Raw genomic sequence first — 17,954 nt, 5'->3', positions numbered from 1 at the left:
TCCTGTTAGTATCCTGTTAGTATCCTGTTAGTATCCTGTAAGTATCCTGTTAGTATCCTGTAAGTATCCTGTTAGTATCCTGTTAGTATCCTGTTAGTATCCTGTTAGTATCCTGTTAGTATCCTGTTAGTATCCTGTACATATCCTGTTAGTATCCTGTACATATCCTGTTAGTATCCTGTTAGTATCCTGTGAGTATCCTGTTAGTATCCTGTGAGTATCCTGTTAGTATCCTGTTAGTATCCTGTTAGTATCCTGGGTACTACAGGCCATTGAGGGCATTGTTGAAAATCGATGGGCAGGACTGTTTTACGGAAATATTGGAGGTTTATAGGATTTATTTTCCCGCAGATGTGAGGAACCACCTTGATTTGGTATTTAATTGGCTGCTTTAACCAAACAAGTGTGTGTATGTGTGGTTATTTTAATCCATAAAATGTTTCTCTATTGAATTTAGAATGTATGATATATGTTGATATTGCAGCATAAAAGTACTTGTGGTAAAGCCTTGCAGATAATGTTATCATTTGGGTGAACCAACTTTATTGTATTTTCTTCTTTTATATTCAAAGAATACTTGTATCTGTGATTTCCCACCTCTCCCAAATGGATTCCATAGATCCTTCTGTTGGCCATGTTTGCTTTTATTTGATAGTTAAATGCCAAGAAGATGGATAAAGCTAATCAAAAGGATATGTGTTAAACTTCTCACAGCATATAATCAATACTAATCATTCATACAATGTCCTTAATCTTCCAAATGTTCTTAACTCTGTTCATCGTAATCGTCACCATCATGATGGTCAGTCTCCCACAGCACGAGATGAAAGTGTGATAAACCTCTGAGACCACTTTATATCCAGGAGAAAAAGCCTCAGCGCCCTATAGTTTGACCATGCAAACCATGGAAATGTAATCAGCGTGAGGAGCAGCTTGACTTCCAGGCTCATCCTCCCAACTCCTTCTGCCGTGTAAGTATGTGAATTATGAGCTATCCTTAGTACAGTATACATACAGCCATTAAACAAAGACTCCTAATGGCATTACATCCACTTAGATGCACTTAACATAGTTTTTAGAAAAGCAACCTCAGTAACAATGAAATCAATCAGTCAGCACAGGTTCATGTGACAGCAAAGAGAGTCCAATAACTCCATCAGCATGTCGTAGCAGAACGCTGGCGCTCTGCTGACTGTTCAAACATCTATAGACTGTGAAGTAATCTCACAAGGTGACACTGTTAACTAATTATCACATTCTGATAGTCAGTTTGTAGTGGCAACAGTCACATTGTGATATTACATTTCTGTACTATCTCAGAACACCATTTTTGATTGACTAAAAAGCATTTCTCTCATAATTGTCAACTTTTTTCTGGAAACAGCCCAAAGTTTCACACTGCCTTGAGCGGGCCTCACAGATTTCACTGATTAGATAGATTAGTGTTCTGTATTAAACTATCTTATAATACTTTATTCTCATAAATACATTGTGTAACTGTATTCGTCTTGGCAAACCTACATTTGATAGTAACATCGATCATAAATCCTGATTGTAACAATTCACATGAAGTGTTTCATGTTGAAAAAGTCCTGGTTATCCTTAGAAATAAAATGTGTGATGCATTTACATTTCAAGCTAAATGTTTTGTGGCGCTTTCGTTCAGGATGCTGAACTTGTGACTTGAATCACGTTGCTTTGACAGCGGTACTCAATGTGCAGCACTTTGTATTCAACTTCTTAGCTCATCCTCCTGACTCCCCATTAATCATTGTTGTCAGCAGAGAAACTCTTGCTCTGAAGTTAAAACTGCATGATGTAGCTGTTGAAGAAAATGCCATTAACTAATAGATGTGACTTGAATGTGACAGACTTAAAGGCAACTAATTTATGAAAATGTGAGTGTGAGTATGTGTGTGTGTGTGTGTGTGTGTGTGTGTGTGTGTGTGTGTGTGTGTGTGTGTGCGTGTGTGTGTGCAGCTCCCTGGAGGACATGGCACTGTTCCTCTCCGACATCAAATATTCAAGACACGCCTTTTCCATTCCTTTCCCAGGCGCTAAATGTCTGCCCCTAAGAGCCCTGTGTAGAATGCTGATGTTGTTTTACGGCAATCGTGTTGAAAAGGTTGATTGCAACAACATAAAACATTCAGAAACTTACTCTGCATGCCTCATTGAAAAAAGTTTACAGTTTAAGTTCCTCAACACAGTTTGAAGGGGACACAAAATATAATCTTTGTATATATAACTTTCTTATTTATACAATTATTTTAAAGTCATGCATTATTCTCTCAATTATTTAAGAAATCCTAAAGATTTGAATATAATATAGAAGTATAATTTCTCAAAGTGATAAATCCAAATGTCTTGGTTTATCCAACCAAAGATATTCAATTCACAATGATATAAAACAGAGAGAAGCAGCAAAACCTTACATTTACACCATCACATATTAGATACTTTTAGCTTGAATCACCAGTCCAGCAGTGCCTCTGAACTGATTTATAGCTCTTGCATACTGCTCGTAGCCTTCTTCTTATTCTAATAACAATCTACTCCTGGGTCCAACATTCAAACATTACAGTCATCAGAACTAAAACATATTTGAACTGAAAGTGTCCAACCTTTTAGCACCCAGATATTTTGTCTAAACATGTCAGCCTCCCTACATCTGTTTCTCACTCCCCAGAATTAGTACTCAGAACTCACATGTTCCAGTTTGTCCTTCCTTCGAAGCCAGACGCCGGCTGAGTACTCCTTCTGCTGCACTGCCGTTATTATGGAACTGACAGGCGTCCCACCAGCTGGCATGCCCAACCCTAACCCCTGACCTCTCATGTCCAGGCCACCCAGTGACACGCGGGTCCCTCAAAGCTCCATACGACTAAATGATGGCTGGACGGATTGGTCTTTCGGTCTCGGTAAAAGAGTCAATTAACATGTTGATCTCCCGTTAAAGGCTGAAGAAAACTCTTCCTTTTTGGGACGCACCGTGTACCTTTAGCCTGACTGCACCTTTCACTTCCTTTGGACATGGTAAAACATGTATATACTCCTATAACTGTCCAGCTTTCTTCCAAAGCAATTTTCAAAGTGTTCAAAGAGATTGAAGCTTTACATTCCTCAAATGCATCACTGCATAGCTTTCATTGTCACCAAACCCCCCATGTTCACAAAGTAGGAGAATTCCTGTCTTTACCACTATTGGTAAATGTCCACAGGCTGTAGGTAAGTCCTGTTCCAATGTGCCTCCAGAAAGCAAGGCTTCACCTTCTTATGGTAACGCAGAGATCTGTACTGGGTTGAGCTGAGCACAGACCTGTTAGGCTCAGCGCTCAGAAGACAAGGGACTCCGATGGCTCTGATCAGGACTTCCACTGATTCAGGCTTCCCCGGTGTGGGAGTGTGTGTGTGGGGAGGAGGAGGAGGAGGAGGAGAGAGGGAAAGGGAGGGGTATAGAAACACAGAGGAAGAGGTAGAAAGTGAGAGGGGACGGAGAGAGGGGTGGTGATGCTGATGCAGCGTCACAGAAGAAGGAAAGACCCACATTTAAAATAGACATCAGTGGAACCGCCGGCCCTGCTGACAGAGTCAACGGACACACCCTTACCTTCATCTCTCCCAAAATATCTTTCTCTTATTCTCATTACTCCTTGCAGCCCCGCAACTTTTCAGATCTTTCAGACATTTTCACACCATATCCCTGTACCTCCCTTTATACTGCATGTTTCCAACTCTCTTCCTCTTTCAGTCTTTTGCTGCATACATGTTGCAAACACTGCCCTGTTCTTTCCACCACTCCCAACTGCTAAACATAGTTTTTTTCTTTTTCCTTATTCGGGTACACACACACACACACACACACACACACACACACACACACACACACACACACACACACACACACACACACACACACACACACACACACACACTCAGACCTTGGCACACTACAGCAGAGTGGCGCAGAGAGGCTGCAGTGCCTCCCTTACCTTGGCTTGCCAGGGAAGCAACAAAGCTTAAAAACTTTAATTGGCTTCTGGGCAAAGCTAAACATGCTGTACACACACACACACACACACACACACACACACACACACACACACACACACACACACTAAATATTGAAATCATTAGTGGCTAACAGCCAGTGCACCTTAACTCCGACTTGAAATGGATTATAACTGCCTTGACTCTCAGCTGTTGAGATACTTACTGCTAGCAATAAAAATACTTTGCTTTTGATATGAAAAATGTATCTGGTGAGCCAATTATATTAACTAACATATAAGAGGAAAACCCAATCTGGTATCTGGCAGTTTCCCTTTTGGATATGCGATCCAATTAATTGAAGTCAGGATGCTGTCGACATCAGTGTTCATTTTCAGGTGGCATCTGTTTTGACCTGAATAGAGTTCAGCCTCCATCCAACACAATTCCCCCGTCAACACTACAATTAGGATTAACTGCTGGTATGGTGGAAAAGTACAATCACAATTTCTCCTGACAAAGAATGTAACATGATTGCATAATTTGCCAGAAACACAGATATACAGAATGTAAACAGTACTTTACATTCAGTAGTCCTCTTGAGTTTCTAATAGTTTAATCATCGGTGTAATAATCAGGAACGATTGTATTAGAAGGATAAGCAGCCGACAGGAGCACTATCTGGACTCTGAAGACATATTGTTTTGTTTGTTGGTTGTTTACTAAATAGAAAGATATTGTAGTCATTTTTCAGTAAAATGATTGCGATACAAAAGATCTCAACTCATCTAAGAGGATCCTGGACTACAGTTAACATGCAATGTGAAGGTCAGAGGTCTGCAAACGTTTCTCTGATCTCATGTGGGAGATACATATTGCCTAGCTTTACTCATTTGTCTGCTTAATGGGATAAATAATAAATGTTCAATATTTAAATTAATTAACTTGTGATTGTTTCTGGTGGCAGATAAATACTTAGTGGCACCATATTCCATCTCAACAATGCTGAATCATGCACATTTAAATAATCACAGTCCTTCTTCAAAGTCCCTCTCTTTCAGTCCAATCACACGCCTGCCAGCTGAGTGCACTGCGTCCGGAGCCATGAGAGGAAACGCCGGCTGAATACTGAACACTGATGAGAGGACTTAACTGAACACGAGCCAACTCAGCGCACATAAACATTGAGCCACTCTAAAAGGCTTTCAGATTCAAGCCATGGAGAAATGCATCACATCATCTGGCAAAATTGAAATGTTGATTGACGACGCTGATTGATGGAATGCTTTCATTACGTCATAGCAGAACTAAATGTTTCCAAACCATGTGCAGCGCAGCAACACAATAAGCACCACAATGTATATACATCAACGTCTTCTACAACGCCTGTTGAAGCTGCACACTCCTGAGGCAGGGCACAGGTTATGAAACTGCTTTTGACACCAGGGGAATCAGGGGGGACATTTTGTTTACACACTCAGTGATAAAAAGTGATAATATTTTCCTCACAACATATTTACAGGAAGCCGCCTTTCCTCTAAGAAACAAGTGAGTTTCAGGCTGGCTAGCCGTTTTGTCAGAGACTGACAGATGCAACAGATTAAAGTATGAAGCCCAGGTAAGTGTACATTCAAAACCACAAGTTCTTATCACACACAACGTTTTACTTTAGACGTTTTTGATATTTTATCATAGTTTTTACAGTATTTGAAGACACCTGCATATCTCGCAGCTCTTTAGACCGGAACTTATCAATTGTATATCTTCAGTTCAATATTTGTAAGTAGTTACAGTCCATTTATCTACTGTAGATGAAGCTGCTGAAGTTATAGAATGTGCTTATTACTGAAACTCATATGTTATTTTAAGGTTGCTCTTTAAAACCACTTACTTACAATTCTCAGTTGAACTAGACGTGTCTAGTTCAAGGTTCATTTATTGTCATTGTACAACACAGGGGGTCGTGCAACACATTTCAGTTGTAGTCCCTTTATGCTACAAAGAAAAAAAAGGAAAACTATGTTTTTTGGTGAGGATGTCTTGTGACTCCTGCCTTCCTGCTTTACCGCCGATTAAAAATAATAGTATTTAAAAGACGGTGAGATGAACACAGTGCACTGATTATGAATTATTCCTCAAAACGTGCTGCCAAACAGACTAATGTGCACAGGGCTTTGAATTATAACGTCTATATCTGCACAAACCGGCCTTGCAATTACCAATTGGAGTAATATGAATCTGTTTCATTACATAAGAGCAACAATTCAGCTGTGCTTGTTCAATAATAGATGAAGTGTTAGTCACAAAGCTATAAAAGTTGAAATTATTTATTGTTTTGCGGTTCATTAATTTAAACAATTTTGTGTTTATTTCACTGCTTATTTCCTGCACAGATTGTTATCCTCAACTCAACTCAAGCTGACACATTTCCCTAAAGTACATCACTGTGATGATTGCACAACAAGCTCCAATGACCTTTCTTTTACAGTGGCATCCACAGATTAGTCAGCCAAATATGCTTCAGCCAGAATCAATAACTCAAAGCATCAACAGCTTTGAAGATCAGCGGCGCCTTACCTCCATCGCCCCCTCCGGATCTTAACTTCTCACTTCTGCTGTGTTTCATCTGGCGCAAATGCGAAACATCTTAAACAGACCTTTAAATACGAGAGTATCAAAGAGCTGCAGAAGAAACCACCAAGTAGTGTAATCAGTTATGTTCGGGCAAGCTTTTAAAATGAGTCTGAAGAAGAGTTTTCTCTTGCAGGTTCTGTCTGTCTGTCTGTCTTTTCCATCCAGATGGCAAACACTCTCTTGTTCTCTGTCAAATATTTCCTTTCTCCATCTTTCTCAGCAATCCTCCTGTCACTCCAAGCTCTGCCATATTCTTTCACTTTCACAGTCTCTCTGGGAATCCCACTTGTAGCATGTCATCCGGGTCACAAGCAGCATATTGAGAGGAACTTGAAACCAAACACAATGTTTTAAATGCATCTTAGTCCATTTAATCACTACAATTGTGTTACTTATTTATCTGGGGAAACATTCGTCTTACTTACTTTTTTAATCCTTACGATCTTTCTTCCTTCTTCAGGCTTTGAGTTGTTGCAGTGATGGTGACAAAACAGTGCAAATTAAACATCTCTGATTAATGAACATCTCATTCCTTCCATGACATTTCATCTTTCTGTCTCTCTAATTATTTACTCCAATTTTCTCTCAGTTTTCCTCGCTCTCTCTGAGTGTCTCCTCAGCTGCGCTCTCTCCTGCAGACTCTCGAGCACCAGTAAGTAAAAAGCTCAGACTGCACGGTCTGTACAGAAGAAGCCCCAGTTAATTGGACTGATTCCTCTCATCTTGATATATGGAGGTTTGTATAAATGTTTGAAGTTTGAAAATAAATGCTTTTATGCTGATATTTTGATGCAGCACATGGCCTCTTCATTAATAGCACATGCATATATAACTTAATGTCATATGGCATAATGTCAATATTCATATTCATATTATTGTGTACATTTTGATGCTTTTAAAAAGTGTTTAATCTGAGATATTTTGTAATGTTGGGGTGACAATACTGCAAAATAAACATGTTATATGTATTCCACGTACCATGATAATATACAGTATATATTTAGCCTACAATATCACGAAATTAATGGGATGTAAGAAAGAGTATCCACACACATATGCATTATGAAAGTATCTTCATTATTCTGCCTATGCAGTGTCCGTGAGTGTCCACTAGAGGGCAGTACGTTTTATTTTCAACAGAGCCACAAGACAAACAAAAAGAAGAAGAAGAAGAAGAGTGAGACGTCAACACCGACAGTGAAACATGGCAAATGACAAGGTCGGAGTTTTTAACTTTACTTTGTAGATATTTTGCGTCACTATATTACTATAAAAACCCGCCTAATCAACAGAGTTATTCAGCAGTCATCAATTAACGTTAGCTGCTAATGTTAGCTTACGAAGTAAAACAGTTTGCAATGTAGCAATTTGGTGTTGGTTATGTTAGCTTAGCTTAGTTCGCCTTAACTTAAAAGTAGTTGGCTAGTTATGTTACCTAGCTATATGGATATAATTATACCAAAGCCAGATTTATTAAACGTGTTTTAAACAGGTGTAGAGTGCCATAAACACATCATTAATAAGCTGTTATGTTAAAATAAAGAATGAACTGATGGCTAACTGCTAACGTTAAACTACCGCTTTAGCTAAATTAGCTAATTTAGCCTTCAACTTAAGTGTGTGTGTGTGTGTGTGTGTGTGTGTGTGTGTGTGTGTGTGTGTGTGTGTGTGTGTGTGTGTGTGTGTGTGTGTGTGTGTGTGTGTGTGTGTGTGTGTGTGTGTCGTTAGCCTAGCTGGCTGTATTACAAATACCAGAATACCAGAATAACAGCGTATGGAGGTGATTTAATTTTACCTCTTGACTAACTCACGTTCATATGAAAGTGACTGAATGACAAGCAGGTCTCCTTAAAACATCATACGCTATACAACAACGTTAATAACCAACTAGTTTTGATAAATCTTATACCTGTGCTGCATTCCTTAATAGTAAACTATGAACAAGTTGCTTTAAATGTGAGCTGTGTTATTGTTTGCTTTATAAATGCTCCATATTGGCTAACCATGTTTTGCTATAGGTCCTGGTTGTTAACATGGCCTGTTAATGTTAATTATTCCGTTTTTAAATTTGGTCTACAGTTTTTCAAGCCATGAGAAATAACAGCATGCACAGTTTTCACGTATATATTTATTTTATAATTTTGTTTGTCATTATTGTCACAATAGCCTACTTCATTTATGATGTTTTACCATCTATGTTTTAGGAAACCCTTGTCAAAGACACTAACCTGTTTGTTTTGTGTCTGTGTGTGCAGGGTCCTCTGGGCCAGCTCAAGGACCTGGTGGAGCTGAAGGATCAGCTGGAAGACATTCAGAGACGGATGGAGGATGAAATACAGGCTGGGGTTCCTCCAGTAAGGCTCGCACAGGCATTAATATTTACATTCTCAGGCCTTCTATTTTGCTCCAAGCTAGGCAGTTATAAAAACATACATAGTATCCAGATGTAGACATGAAAACCATTGGTCAGACTATCTAGTACCAGGTCTAATCACTCCTCTTCTTCCCTCCTAGGGAGGCAGTCTGCTGGCTTCGCCTTTCCTGAAGGGTTTTCTGGCCGGGTACATTGTTGCAAGGCTACGCTCTTCAGCATTGCTGGGTGTTGCTGTAGGGACGTGCACAGGTATCTATGCAGCACAAAGTTATGCTGTTCCTAACATTGAAAACACTGTCAAGGACTACATTCGCAACCTAAAAGGAGGAAGCAAATGAGAAGTGAGGAAGAAAAATACCAAGAAGAGGAGGAGAGAAGTCTTTAAGCAACAGGTGCCACCACATCTGCATATGGGAACAGATACATATTTCAAAGGTTTAAAACTTTTCTGTCGTTTTTTTCACCTTCCACATGGATTAGTTAATAAGAAAATTAGTAAGCCAATTTATGGAGTAAGGTGAAACAGTGATTATTTTTTATATTTCTTTTGATTCAGTGGATCTGAACTCTCGCTAGCCTACATGACATAGTGACCTACATTTTGTAATACATTTAGCAGCAGGTGGAACATATTACAATTCAAACAGTGATGTTCAATGATTGAAATTTAGACTGCTACATATAAGATAATCATTATCACACACACAATTAGTGTTTTCTGTAGTTTTATTGATACATAATGAGACCAACTAATATTCACATGTACACGCCAGCTGTGGAGGTTATTTCCCCTCCTTTCTTTAAGGGGTTCACGAGAAAGAAACGGACCACATGTCTTGCTGTCCAGATAGATATACTGCAGTATTGAGTCCCTCCAAGAGGAAATATGTCGGTTTCTGCCCTCTAGTGGTCAGAAATCAATTATCGCAGCCTTTACTAATTTGCACTTTTTTGCTCAGGGGGTCAAAACCTTTCATTTTTACAGGTGTCTGAGCAAAGTCTGTGGAGTGGTGTGGTGTGACAACACACCTTTCCATGTTGTTATAGGTCAATTTTTCAATTGTTAAAGCATTTTTAGTTTTAAATTATAGTCTTCATCTTTGTAAAGATTCATGAAAAATAACCTGCGACTCCGAAACTTACACACTCTGCTCAAATATATTAAGTATTTCTCTATATATTCAAACTCGCACTGCTTAAGAAAAGCCAGACTTCAGCCTGCAGTTACAGCTGGTAGACTATCAAAGGAAAATGTACGCCAAAGTGACATTTGTGCTTAAAGATGTAGTTTTAATTGCACATGGGGGTTTTAACAAAACAGGAAAATGTGTGGTAGAGTATTTTATGTAAAATATATATATATATATATTAAGAGTGCCTACTTTGGTCTGGACTTGATATTATCATCTCATGCCATTTGTGCAATAGCCTTTCCTGATTCCTATTTCATATGCTGGAAAATAATTGATCTTTCGCACTTCAATTATAGGGATTTTAAGTTGTTACTTTGTTGTTCAACAATGATTTAGATTTTTGTCCAAGAAATATCAAAACCTGTCAAAGAAAGTCAGTTATATAGTGACATGTTTACTAAAATGATGTTGTACGTACTGGAAGTTGTTTTTATGTTGGGTTAACTTGGTAAAATTATGTCAATATTACATCCATAAACAATGCTGTTGTTTGCAAGACACTAGTCTGAAAACCTAATGCACAGAAAAACATCTGAACAGAAGCTGGAATTTTCATTTTGCTGGGCAGATTTTTAATTTGGGTGAATAACTCAAATGTACATGTTTTTGTTCATTTATGACTTGAACCCACATATAGATGTTATTTCCACATGACCCCAGGTTCTGTTTAGCTGCTGTTGAAATGAACACACAATGCGTATGTACACAGTCAGGCCTGTAACAGGTGTTAGACAAAAACAAGCCATATCTGAGTAAAAGAAAACTACGTGTACTGTATTGGTAACTGGAACACAGAAACAACTTGTGCCTGTTGACGATCATTATGTTGTTGTCTTTGTATTGCATGTTCTTAGTTTCTCGACTTGTGTTTTTGCATGTTTTCTCTTGCTTTTTAAGTAATACTTTTCTTTAAACATATGCTGTGGAAAATAGAATTGAACAGGTCAATTGATGGTGCTTTATTTCACTGACTGACTGTCTTGTCATCATGGGTTTGAAATTCCTTTGTGATGTTGTAAAAGAAAAGCACACAATTTGTCTTTAAGAGTTTTATTTGGGTTCAAATAAATGGGGGAAAATACAGATTACAATTGTCTCAAAAGTGGAGTATTCCTGATTCCTAATCGTACCCAAGTGTGTCAATATTTTGAATATTCATCCCCTTAACTTTTGCCAAACATTCAGGATCCAAGTCGCCACACTGTTAATCTAAGTATAAAATAATATATATTCAAATTCAACATAGACCAACATAGAAAACAAATGTTTTAATCAATTTGACATGGGACAAAATGTGAATGAAACATTTAAGTTTTCAAAAACAAAACAAGCTACTTTAAAATCCTTAAAAACAAAACGAGAGATGTTGGTATGCAATCAATAGCAAAGGTTCCCTTTATCCATATAATATTGGTTGCAGCTGAGTTGCAATAAGATGATAGCAAGCAGATAAATGGTGAAAATTTATTATTTTTAAGCAGTATGTAAAACCCCATTAGCTTATCCAGCACTGCAACTATGATGGAGATTAGAAGTTGATAAAGATGTAACTGTTGCTCGTCTCTGGAGGAGATTCCATCAGCTTCAATTACCCAAGAAAGAGAAACAGATAATGGTTTCAAACAGTTGATTTTAAGTTTAAGCAGCAATAGAAAGTAATTTCCTTTTATATAAACTCCTTTCCAAGAGTATTTAAATATTCAAGGTCTGAAAAAAGCACTTCTTGCTTTGACTGAATCAAACTGCATTGAAACTACTACGCAGAGAGACATAATCACATCCTACACACAGTACTGCTCACAGATATAGATATATAAATACAGAATGAGAGGAACGCCATGTGTGTACTCACCACAGTATCAGTTAATAATGTCATGCGTACGAATCTTTCTCAGGCCGCCTACAAAGACAAAAACGTGTCTGTTAATGACTGTAGCTTAAATCAGGGTTCAGAAATAATCACTATTCTTTAGATATTTTTAAATCTGCATCCAGATCTGCATAAAGAAACAATTGCATATACCAGATGTGTATTTTTTTTAAATACAATTAGGTGCATTATTTCATTTGAAATGTCAATGATAACAAAGATTCTTGCATTAAAAATAAATTCCTGTTCCTTGGCTCATATTCAAATTTTAAAATGTCTAATATGGAAAACAAAACTCGAACAATATTTGCGTGGTACTATGTATTTTGTGCCACAGTGAAATCCATCTTATATTCCATGGAATCAAGCTCCCTTAATGATTTAATGATGGATAAATGGGAATATAGAATTTGACTCGCATACCGTACAGGTTTTTGATTTAAACTACTTCATACATTAGCTAAAAACATAAATACAACATTAAAACACTCAAAACTGCACATACATTCTTCCTTAGTGATCTATTCATATTCTAAGTCTTGTATCTTGTCTCACCAGTGTAGACACGTGCATCACAACTGCGCTGTCCCCTGGTCAGAGATTCCGGGATCTCTTGTCCAGTGATCGGGTTCACACACCAGCAGCTTTCCATAAAGCACTGCTGGGCCCGGTAGAGGCCGCGCTCGTCACAGGCCGGACGGAAATCTGGGACCTGCACAGGCTTCACACCAGCTGCCTCCAGCTGACAGTCAGTGGCCTTCACAGGGACTGGGAGAGGATGGGAGAGGAGTTCAACTGTTAATTATAAGCACACATTGTAATCAATGTCTTCTAATGTGTAGATAGATAATGATTGATTGATGATTAATTCATACACTGTATATATACAGTAAATATATACAGAACTTACCCGTTTCTCCTGGTGTTCCGGTGGAGTCCTGCAATACAATCAGTGAAACAAAAATGAGAACTAAGAAGATGATCACAACCAATATATCATATGGTTTGTTAAAACTCAAATGTTGATCGGTATCAAGCGACAACCCCCAGGTCTGAAAAGTGAAGCCAATGCGTAAATGCCTTTAATCCTGCATTCTCTCTAATATCCAGCAGGGGGCGACTCCTCTGTGTGCAAAAAGATGTCCAGTTGTTTAGAAGTCTACGAGAAACTGACCCGACTTATTCCTTGATTATGTACCTCAGTAAACATTTTCCTGTCGCATTTATGGTCTCACTCGCTAGTTTCAAGACTTCTTTACTACAACATGATGTTTATATTGTAAATTATTGTCCCATTTAGAACAAAATAGAGGCCAAGGCAGGGTATGGTTTAGGGCGTGGCTACCTTGTGATTGACAGGTCTCTATGGTGTTGTCCGGTGTCAGTGCTCTCTGTGTTTTCGTCTTACAGCTTTAACCCTTTCACCGTGTTTTCAGTTCATGAAAGTTAATTGTAACATTTCAGTTGTACTTTACTCCACCCTCTGTGTCATTTCTGGTTGAAAAAAACAAGATGGCGACCGCCAAAACGTTGAATTTGAGGATTCAAAAGCGTAGTCCACAAACCAATGGGTGATGTCACGGTGACTAAGTCTACTTTTTATATGCAGTCTAGTATTAGCCTAAAGAATGTATTATTTTTACCTTGTCCTCAGAGAAATCCTTGAGATTGGACAAGACTTTCATGGGCAAGTGCATCCGCATGGGCACAGCAACTACATACAGAAAGAGAAACAGTGAGTATGAGAGGTAGAAAACAAAACAGATTGATTGAGAAAATGAAAGTTCGACCCCAAACAGAGATAAATGGAAACTTTGTATCCAGTCTAGTTTGAATTTTAAGCCAAATAAAACCAGTTTAATACAGCTTGACCATCTTAAGAAGATACAGGAAAGGACATGGACAAAGACAATATTTATTTGGACTTTACTAAGGACTTTGCCGAAATTTGACATTTTCTCTTCATTTATAATGTTTTCAATATATTATTTAGCTGCCCACAAGGCTGTTGACGTAAAACATTGGGCCTAATGCAGTCTAAAGTATATATCCATCCTAATCTGAACTGCATTTGGCCTCCTCACCAGATCTTCCCTTTGTCAGCTCGGAGTTCATGTCGTTATTTTGGTCCTTCAGAGATCGGATGTCGTTCCTCTGGCTGATGAGGAAGTAGGCGATCGTCGCCTGGCCCACAATCAGGACACAGGCCAACAAGGTTAAACCTGCAATTTTATAGGCCCGGGAGGAGCGGCCACTAGAAAGCATGAAAGACAATAAAGGAGGGAGGAGGTGACGGGAGTGGAGAGGAGAAAAACATTTAACTTGGGGACTTGTTTACCTTTACATATTAAAATCGATTAGTGACAGAAAGCAAAGAATTATTAACATGACGGCGGGGGCCTTATGCGTTATAATCTCTCACTGTTCAAGGATCGTCTTTCTTGATTAATGAAAAAGACACTGAAAATTGATATCTGCCACTGACAAGGAGGTCATAAGGATTAAATCCTTTAGGTGGAAAAGAGATGAAGAGAGACAGAGAAGATGAGATCGATGAAACTGAGAGGAGAATGCAAAGTTTGGGGAACATCTTAGAGGCTAAGAATTACGGCAATTCAATGGAACAGGAACCTTAGCCATGGCACCATATATACGTCACCACCACCAAATCAGCTGTTCCCAAGAAGACACTTAAGTGAAGGTTTGGGGATTTCTTTATATCTGCCTTTTCCATTTTTAGCTCACACCAAGGCCTCCTTTGGAAATTCCCTTTACTTTAAATGCCAAGTCCTCTTTGAGAGTGCTTTTAAATCTCAAAATCTAAATGGTGTGTATAGTATGTAATGAATTGCTGCTTAATAAAATGCTAAAAGTAAACTTCAGACATGGTTGAGGAAATATTACTTCCTACAGGAAACTCATTTGTTCTCTCTGTTTTGTATTTATAACAATACCCACGCACACCAAGGAAGTCCCTACAAATAATCAAGAATAAATAGTCAACTTTATGGGGACCAGTTTTTTTGTCCTACAGTAATGTTGGGACCCCATAAAGACAGTAAAACAAGTACATACGCAATCCTTACCCCTGTGCGTTCATCACGGCCTGCTGGCTGGGAGCTGCCAGGAGAGGCTGGTTTGAGGTCTCGGGGTCGGACATCTTCACAAAAACTCAAAGCTGTAAACAAACAAATAACCACATGAGTGTATGAACACATATAATATGATGCTGCTGAAATAAAACACACACATGTAAATTATACCTTATTTCAGATCAAGTTGCAAAGCTGTTTCACATATATCAATGACAGCAATCAGAGAGTTTTTACCTTTAAGGCTGCGTAGTCAGAGGGAACTGAAAGCAACAGGCGGGGGGAAACCCACAGTCACCACCTGAACAACCAACTTGACTGGATTCTTTTCAAACTGAATTTCTGATTGGTTCCTCATGGTGATGCATCATCTGTTACCAGGGACAGAGTATAAAGATAGCTAGTAATATTGAAACTGCTAAATGAGGTTTATAATGCCTTTATAAATCTTCAAATGGTTTAAATTGGTAATGAATTTTATATTTTTTAACTAGATAATAATGGTACAGTAATGATTATGAAAGAGATTACGTCTGTGAGAATACAAAGGAATAACGCAGTCCATACGGGATACCTGTACTAATAGTAATGCATTTAATATCTTACATTATAAATAATAACTATATTAACAATATTAGTATCTGTGTTAAATTCATAATTGTGGGGTTCAAGATGAATAAATCCTTAACTTAGAATCTCTTTAATTTTTCTGATGTAATCCCCTCCCCCAATTTTTAGATATTACAATCCTCAGCAGACACCAGCCTTTAGACAGGTATGAAGTTGAAGTATGTCGATATCATAGAAATAATGATAGACTTTAATATTTGTTATCACATTACACCAAATTACTGTATATGGAGATCAGGAGATCTCTGCTCAGAGATCTCCTGATCTCCATTTTCAATTTCCCGAAAATTTGGAATATGGACAAACAAAACAAGTATCATATAATTACTGAGCCATGGCAAGCATTTAGGTTTTATCTGTTTTGACTTTGACTTACTTTCATCAAATGGAGACACAACGGAAGTCTGGCGCTACTTTAATTAAAGGAAGTGAAAGCATACAAAGACAGACAGCATAGTTATTCACAGGGATCGGCTGAAGTCTAAATCAAATCCAAATTTATTTATAAAGCACATTTAAAAACAACAGTTGACCAACGTGCTGTATTAAAAAAAACACACAAAGGCCAGTTTAAAAGACAAAAATGACAATAATTAATAAACGCAATAAGGTAGCTCTCATACTGAATTAAAAACCAAGGAATAAAGATGTGTTTTAAGACAGGATTTAATAATATAGGGGCCAGCATAACATGTAGAAGCAACTTGTTCCAGAGTTTCGGGGATACAACTGCAAAGGTGCAATCTCCCCTGTGCTAATTCAACCTTGATCTTGGGACAACCAGAAGCAACTGGTCAGCGGACCTGACTGACCTTGATGGGACGTGTGGTTGTGAAAAAGGTCAGAGAGATAGTTTGGAGCTAGCTCATTTATTTATTTGTATTGGCAAACAAATCTTAAAATCAATTTCATCAATATAAAGGGCATGACAAGTGGGGTCAGGACAAGAGCATGTAAAATCCTTTCAAAATGACTAAATGATAAGAAGGACTTGACCTTAAATAAGAGCTTCAGCTGGAAACAGCTAGATGTTGTCCAATTTAAAATCATTGTCCATTATCTCACCCAGAAGGGCAATTGATGGATTTTAAAATAAATATTGGGATAGTTTATACCTGTCAACACTCCCGTTTTTCCTGGGATTATCCCGTATTTTTCCTTCTATCCCGCTGTCCTCCCGTTTAAATATTTTCCAGTAATTATCCCATATTTTTAACCTTTCAAAAATAAAAATAGGCCTAATATAAAAAAGTGTACAGTGGTAAAGTGGCCTCCTGAAGAGCAGGTGGCAGTATTATATTTAACTTTAGTTGAAAAAAGTTATCCACCAGTAAACAGACAGAAGAAGAAAACAGGAACAATAACACAGAAGAAGACGAAAGCATATGGATGAGAGTCACAGTGAACGGGAGATAGATGGAGACGCAGTTGTACCTGCCAAACAAGTTAAAACTTTATGAAAGTAACTAGACAAATGAGAGGAGACCTTCCCTTATTTAATAAAAGCAGAGTCGGGCAAACCCGTGCTTTTTGTAAAGTGTGCCATTCAGATTTTAGCATTACACACGACGGAAAAAGCGTCCAAGCACAAGCACGCCCAAGAGGCACAAAACATACACTGTCAATTACTTAATTTGTGACAAGAACTGTTTCAGAGGCAAACCAAGTGACCAAAGCTGAGGGAAAGATGTCAATGTTTTGCGCTAAAAAATAATGTAGCCTTCAGCTAGCCTTGAGGCAGACAAAATCTGCAACCTTTGTTTACAACAGGTCCCTTGCAGATGCTAGGGACTCCCACACTGAATAATATATATATATATATATATATATATATATATATATATATATATATATATATATATATATATATATATATATATATATTCAATTAAAATACATACATCTTATAAACATGTCTGTACAAGTAATACATACTTTAAATAAACATGCAATTCCTGAACCCGTCCCTTATGTGTTTACATTTACATTATATGGGTTGGGGCTGGCTGGCTCAGAGCTGTTAAAGGTATGGGCGGAGTCCGTCAGAAAATGTCCCTTATTTTGAAATTCCAATGTTGACAGGTATGGGATAGTCTGAAAGCATCTTGAATCATCATAGTGAAACCAAAACGACATTAATATAAAATGTACTGCAGTACTCTCCAGGCCGA

General features: G+C 38.1%; 2 protein-coding genes across 2 annotated transcripts in view; one reads left to right on the top strand and one right to left on the bottom strand.

Moving 5' to 3' along the window:
* LOC115020434 (inactive phospholipase D5-like) overlaps positions 1 to 3,295 on the bottom strand; it is a 49,133-nt gene extending 45,838 nt beyond the window's left edge. Inside the window, exon 1 of the mRNA XM_029450472.1 lies at positions 2,710 to 3,295. Within this exon, the coding sequence (XP_029306332.1) occupies positions 2,710 to 2,838 (129 nt within the window). The 5' untranslated portion in view covers positions 2,839 to 3,295. The remainder of the gene's footprint in view (positions 1 to 2,709) is intronic.
* A 4,428-nt stretch (positions 3,296 to 7,723) lies between these two features.
* On the top strand, positions 7,724 to 11,469 carry LOC115020173 (SLC35A4 upstream open reading frame protein-like). The gene is made up of 3 exons (XM_029450118.1): positions 7,724 to 7,843; positions 8,880 to 8,978; positions 9,139 to 11,469. The coding sequence occupies exons 1-3, from the start codon at positions 7,829 to 7,831 to the stop codon at positions 9,334 to 9,336; spliced, it is 312 nt and encodes a 103-aa protein (XP_029305978.1). The 5' UTR covers positions 7,724 to 7,828; the 3' UTR covers positions 9,337 to 11,469.
* The last annotated feature ends 6,485 nt before the right edge of the window (positions 11,470 to 17,954 follow it).

This window comes from Cottoperca gobio, chromosome 15 (genome assembly GCF_900634415.1).
Source record: "Cottoperca gobio chromosome 15, fCotGob3.1, whole genome shotgun sequence".
Classification (NCBI taxonomy): Eukaryota; Metazoa; Chordata; class Actinopteri; order Perciformes; family Bovichtidae; genus Cottoperca; species Cottoperca gobio.
The sequence above is the reverse complement of the archived record's forward strand: the minus strand, read 5'-3'. Positions and strand labels throughout refer to the sequence as shown.

What these genes read in the sequence shown, in the direction of transcription:
- LOC115020173 (XM_029450118.1), top strand. An exon ending in TACAGGCTGGGGTTCCTCCA is followed by an intron (nt 8,979 to 9,138) that starts GTAAGGCTCGCA and finishes CTTCCCTCCTAG; the next exon opens with GGAGGCAGTCTGCTGGCTTC.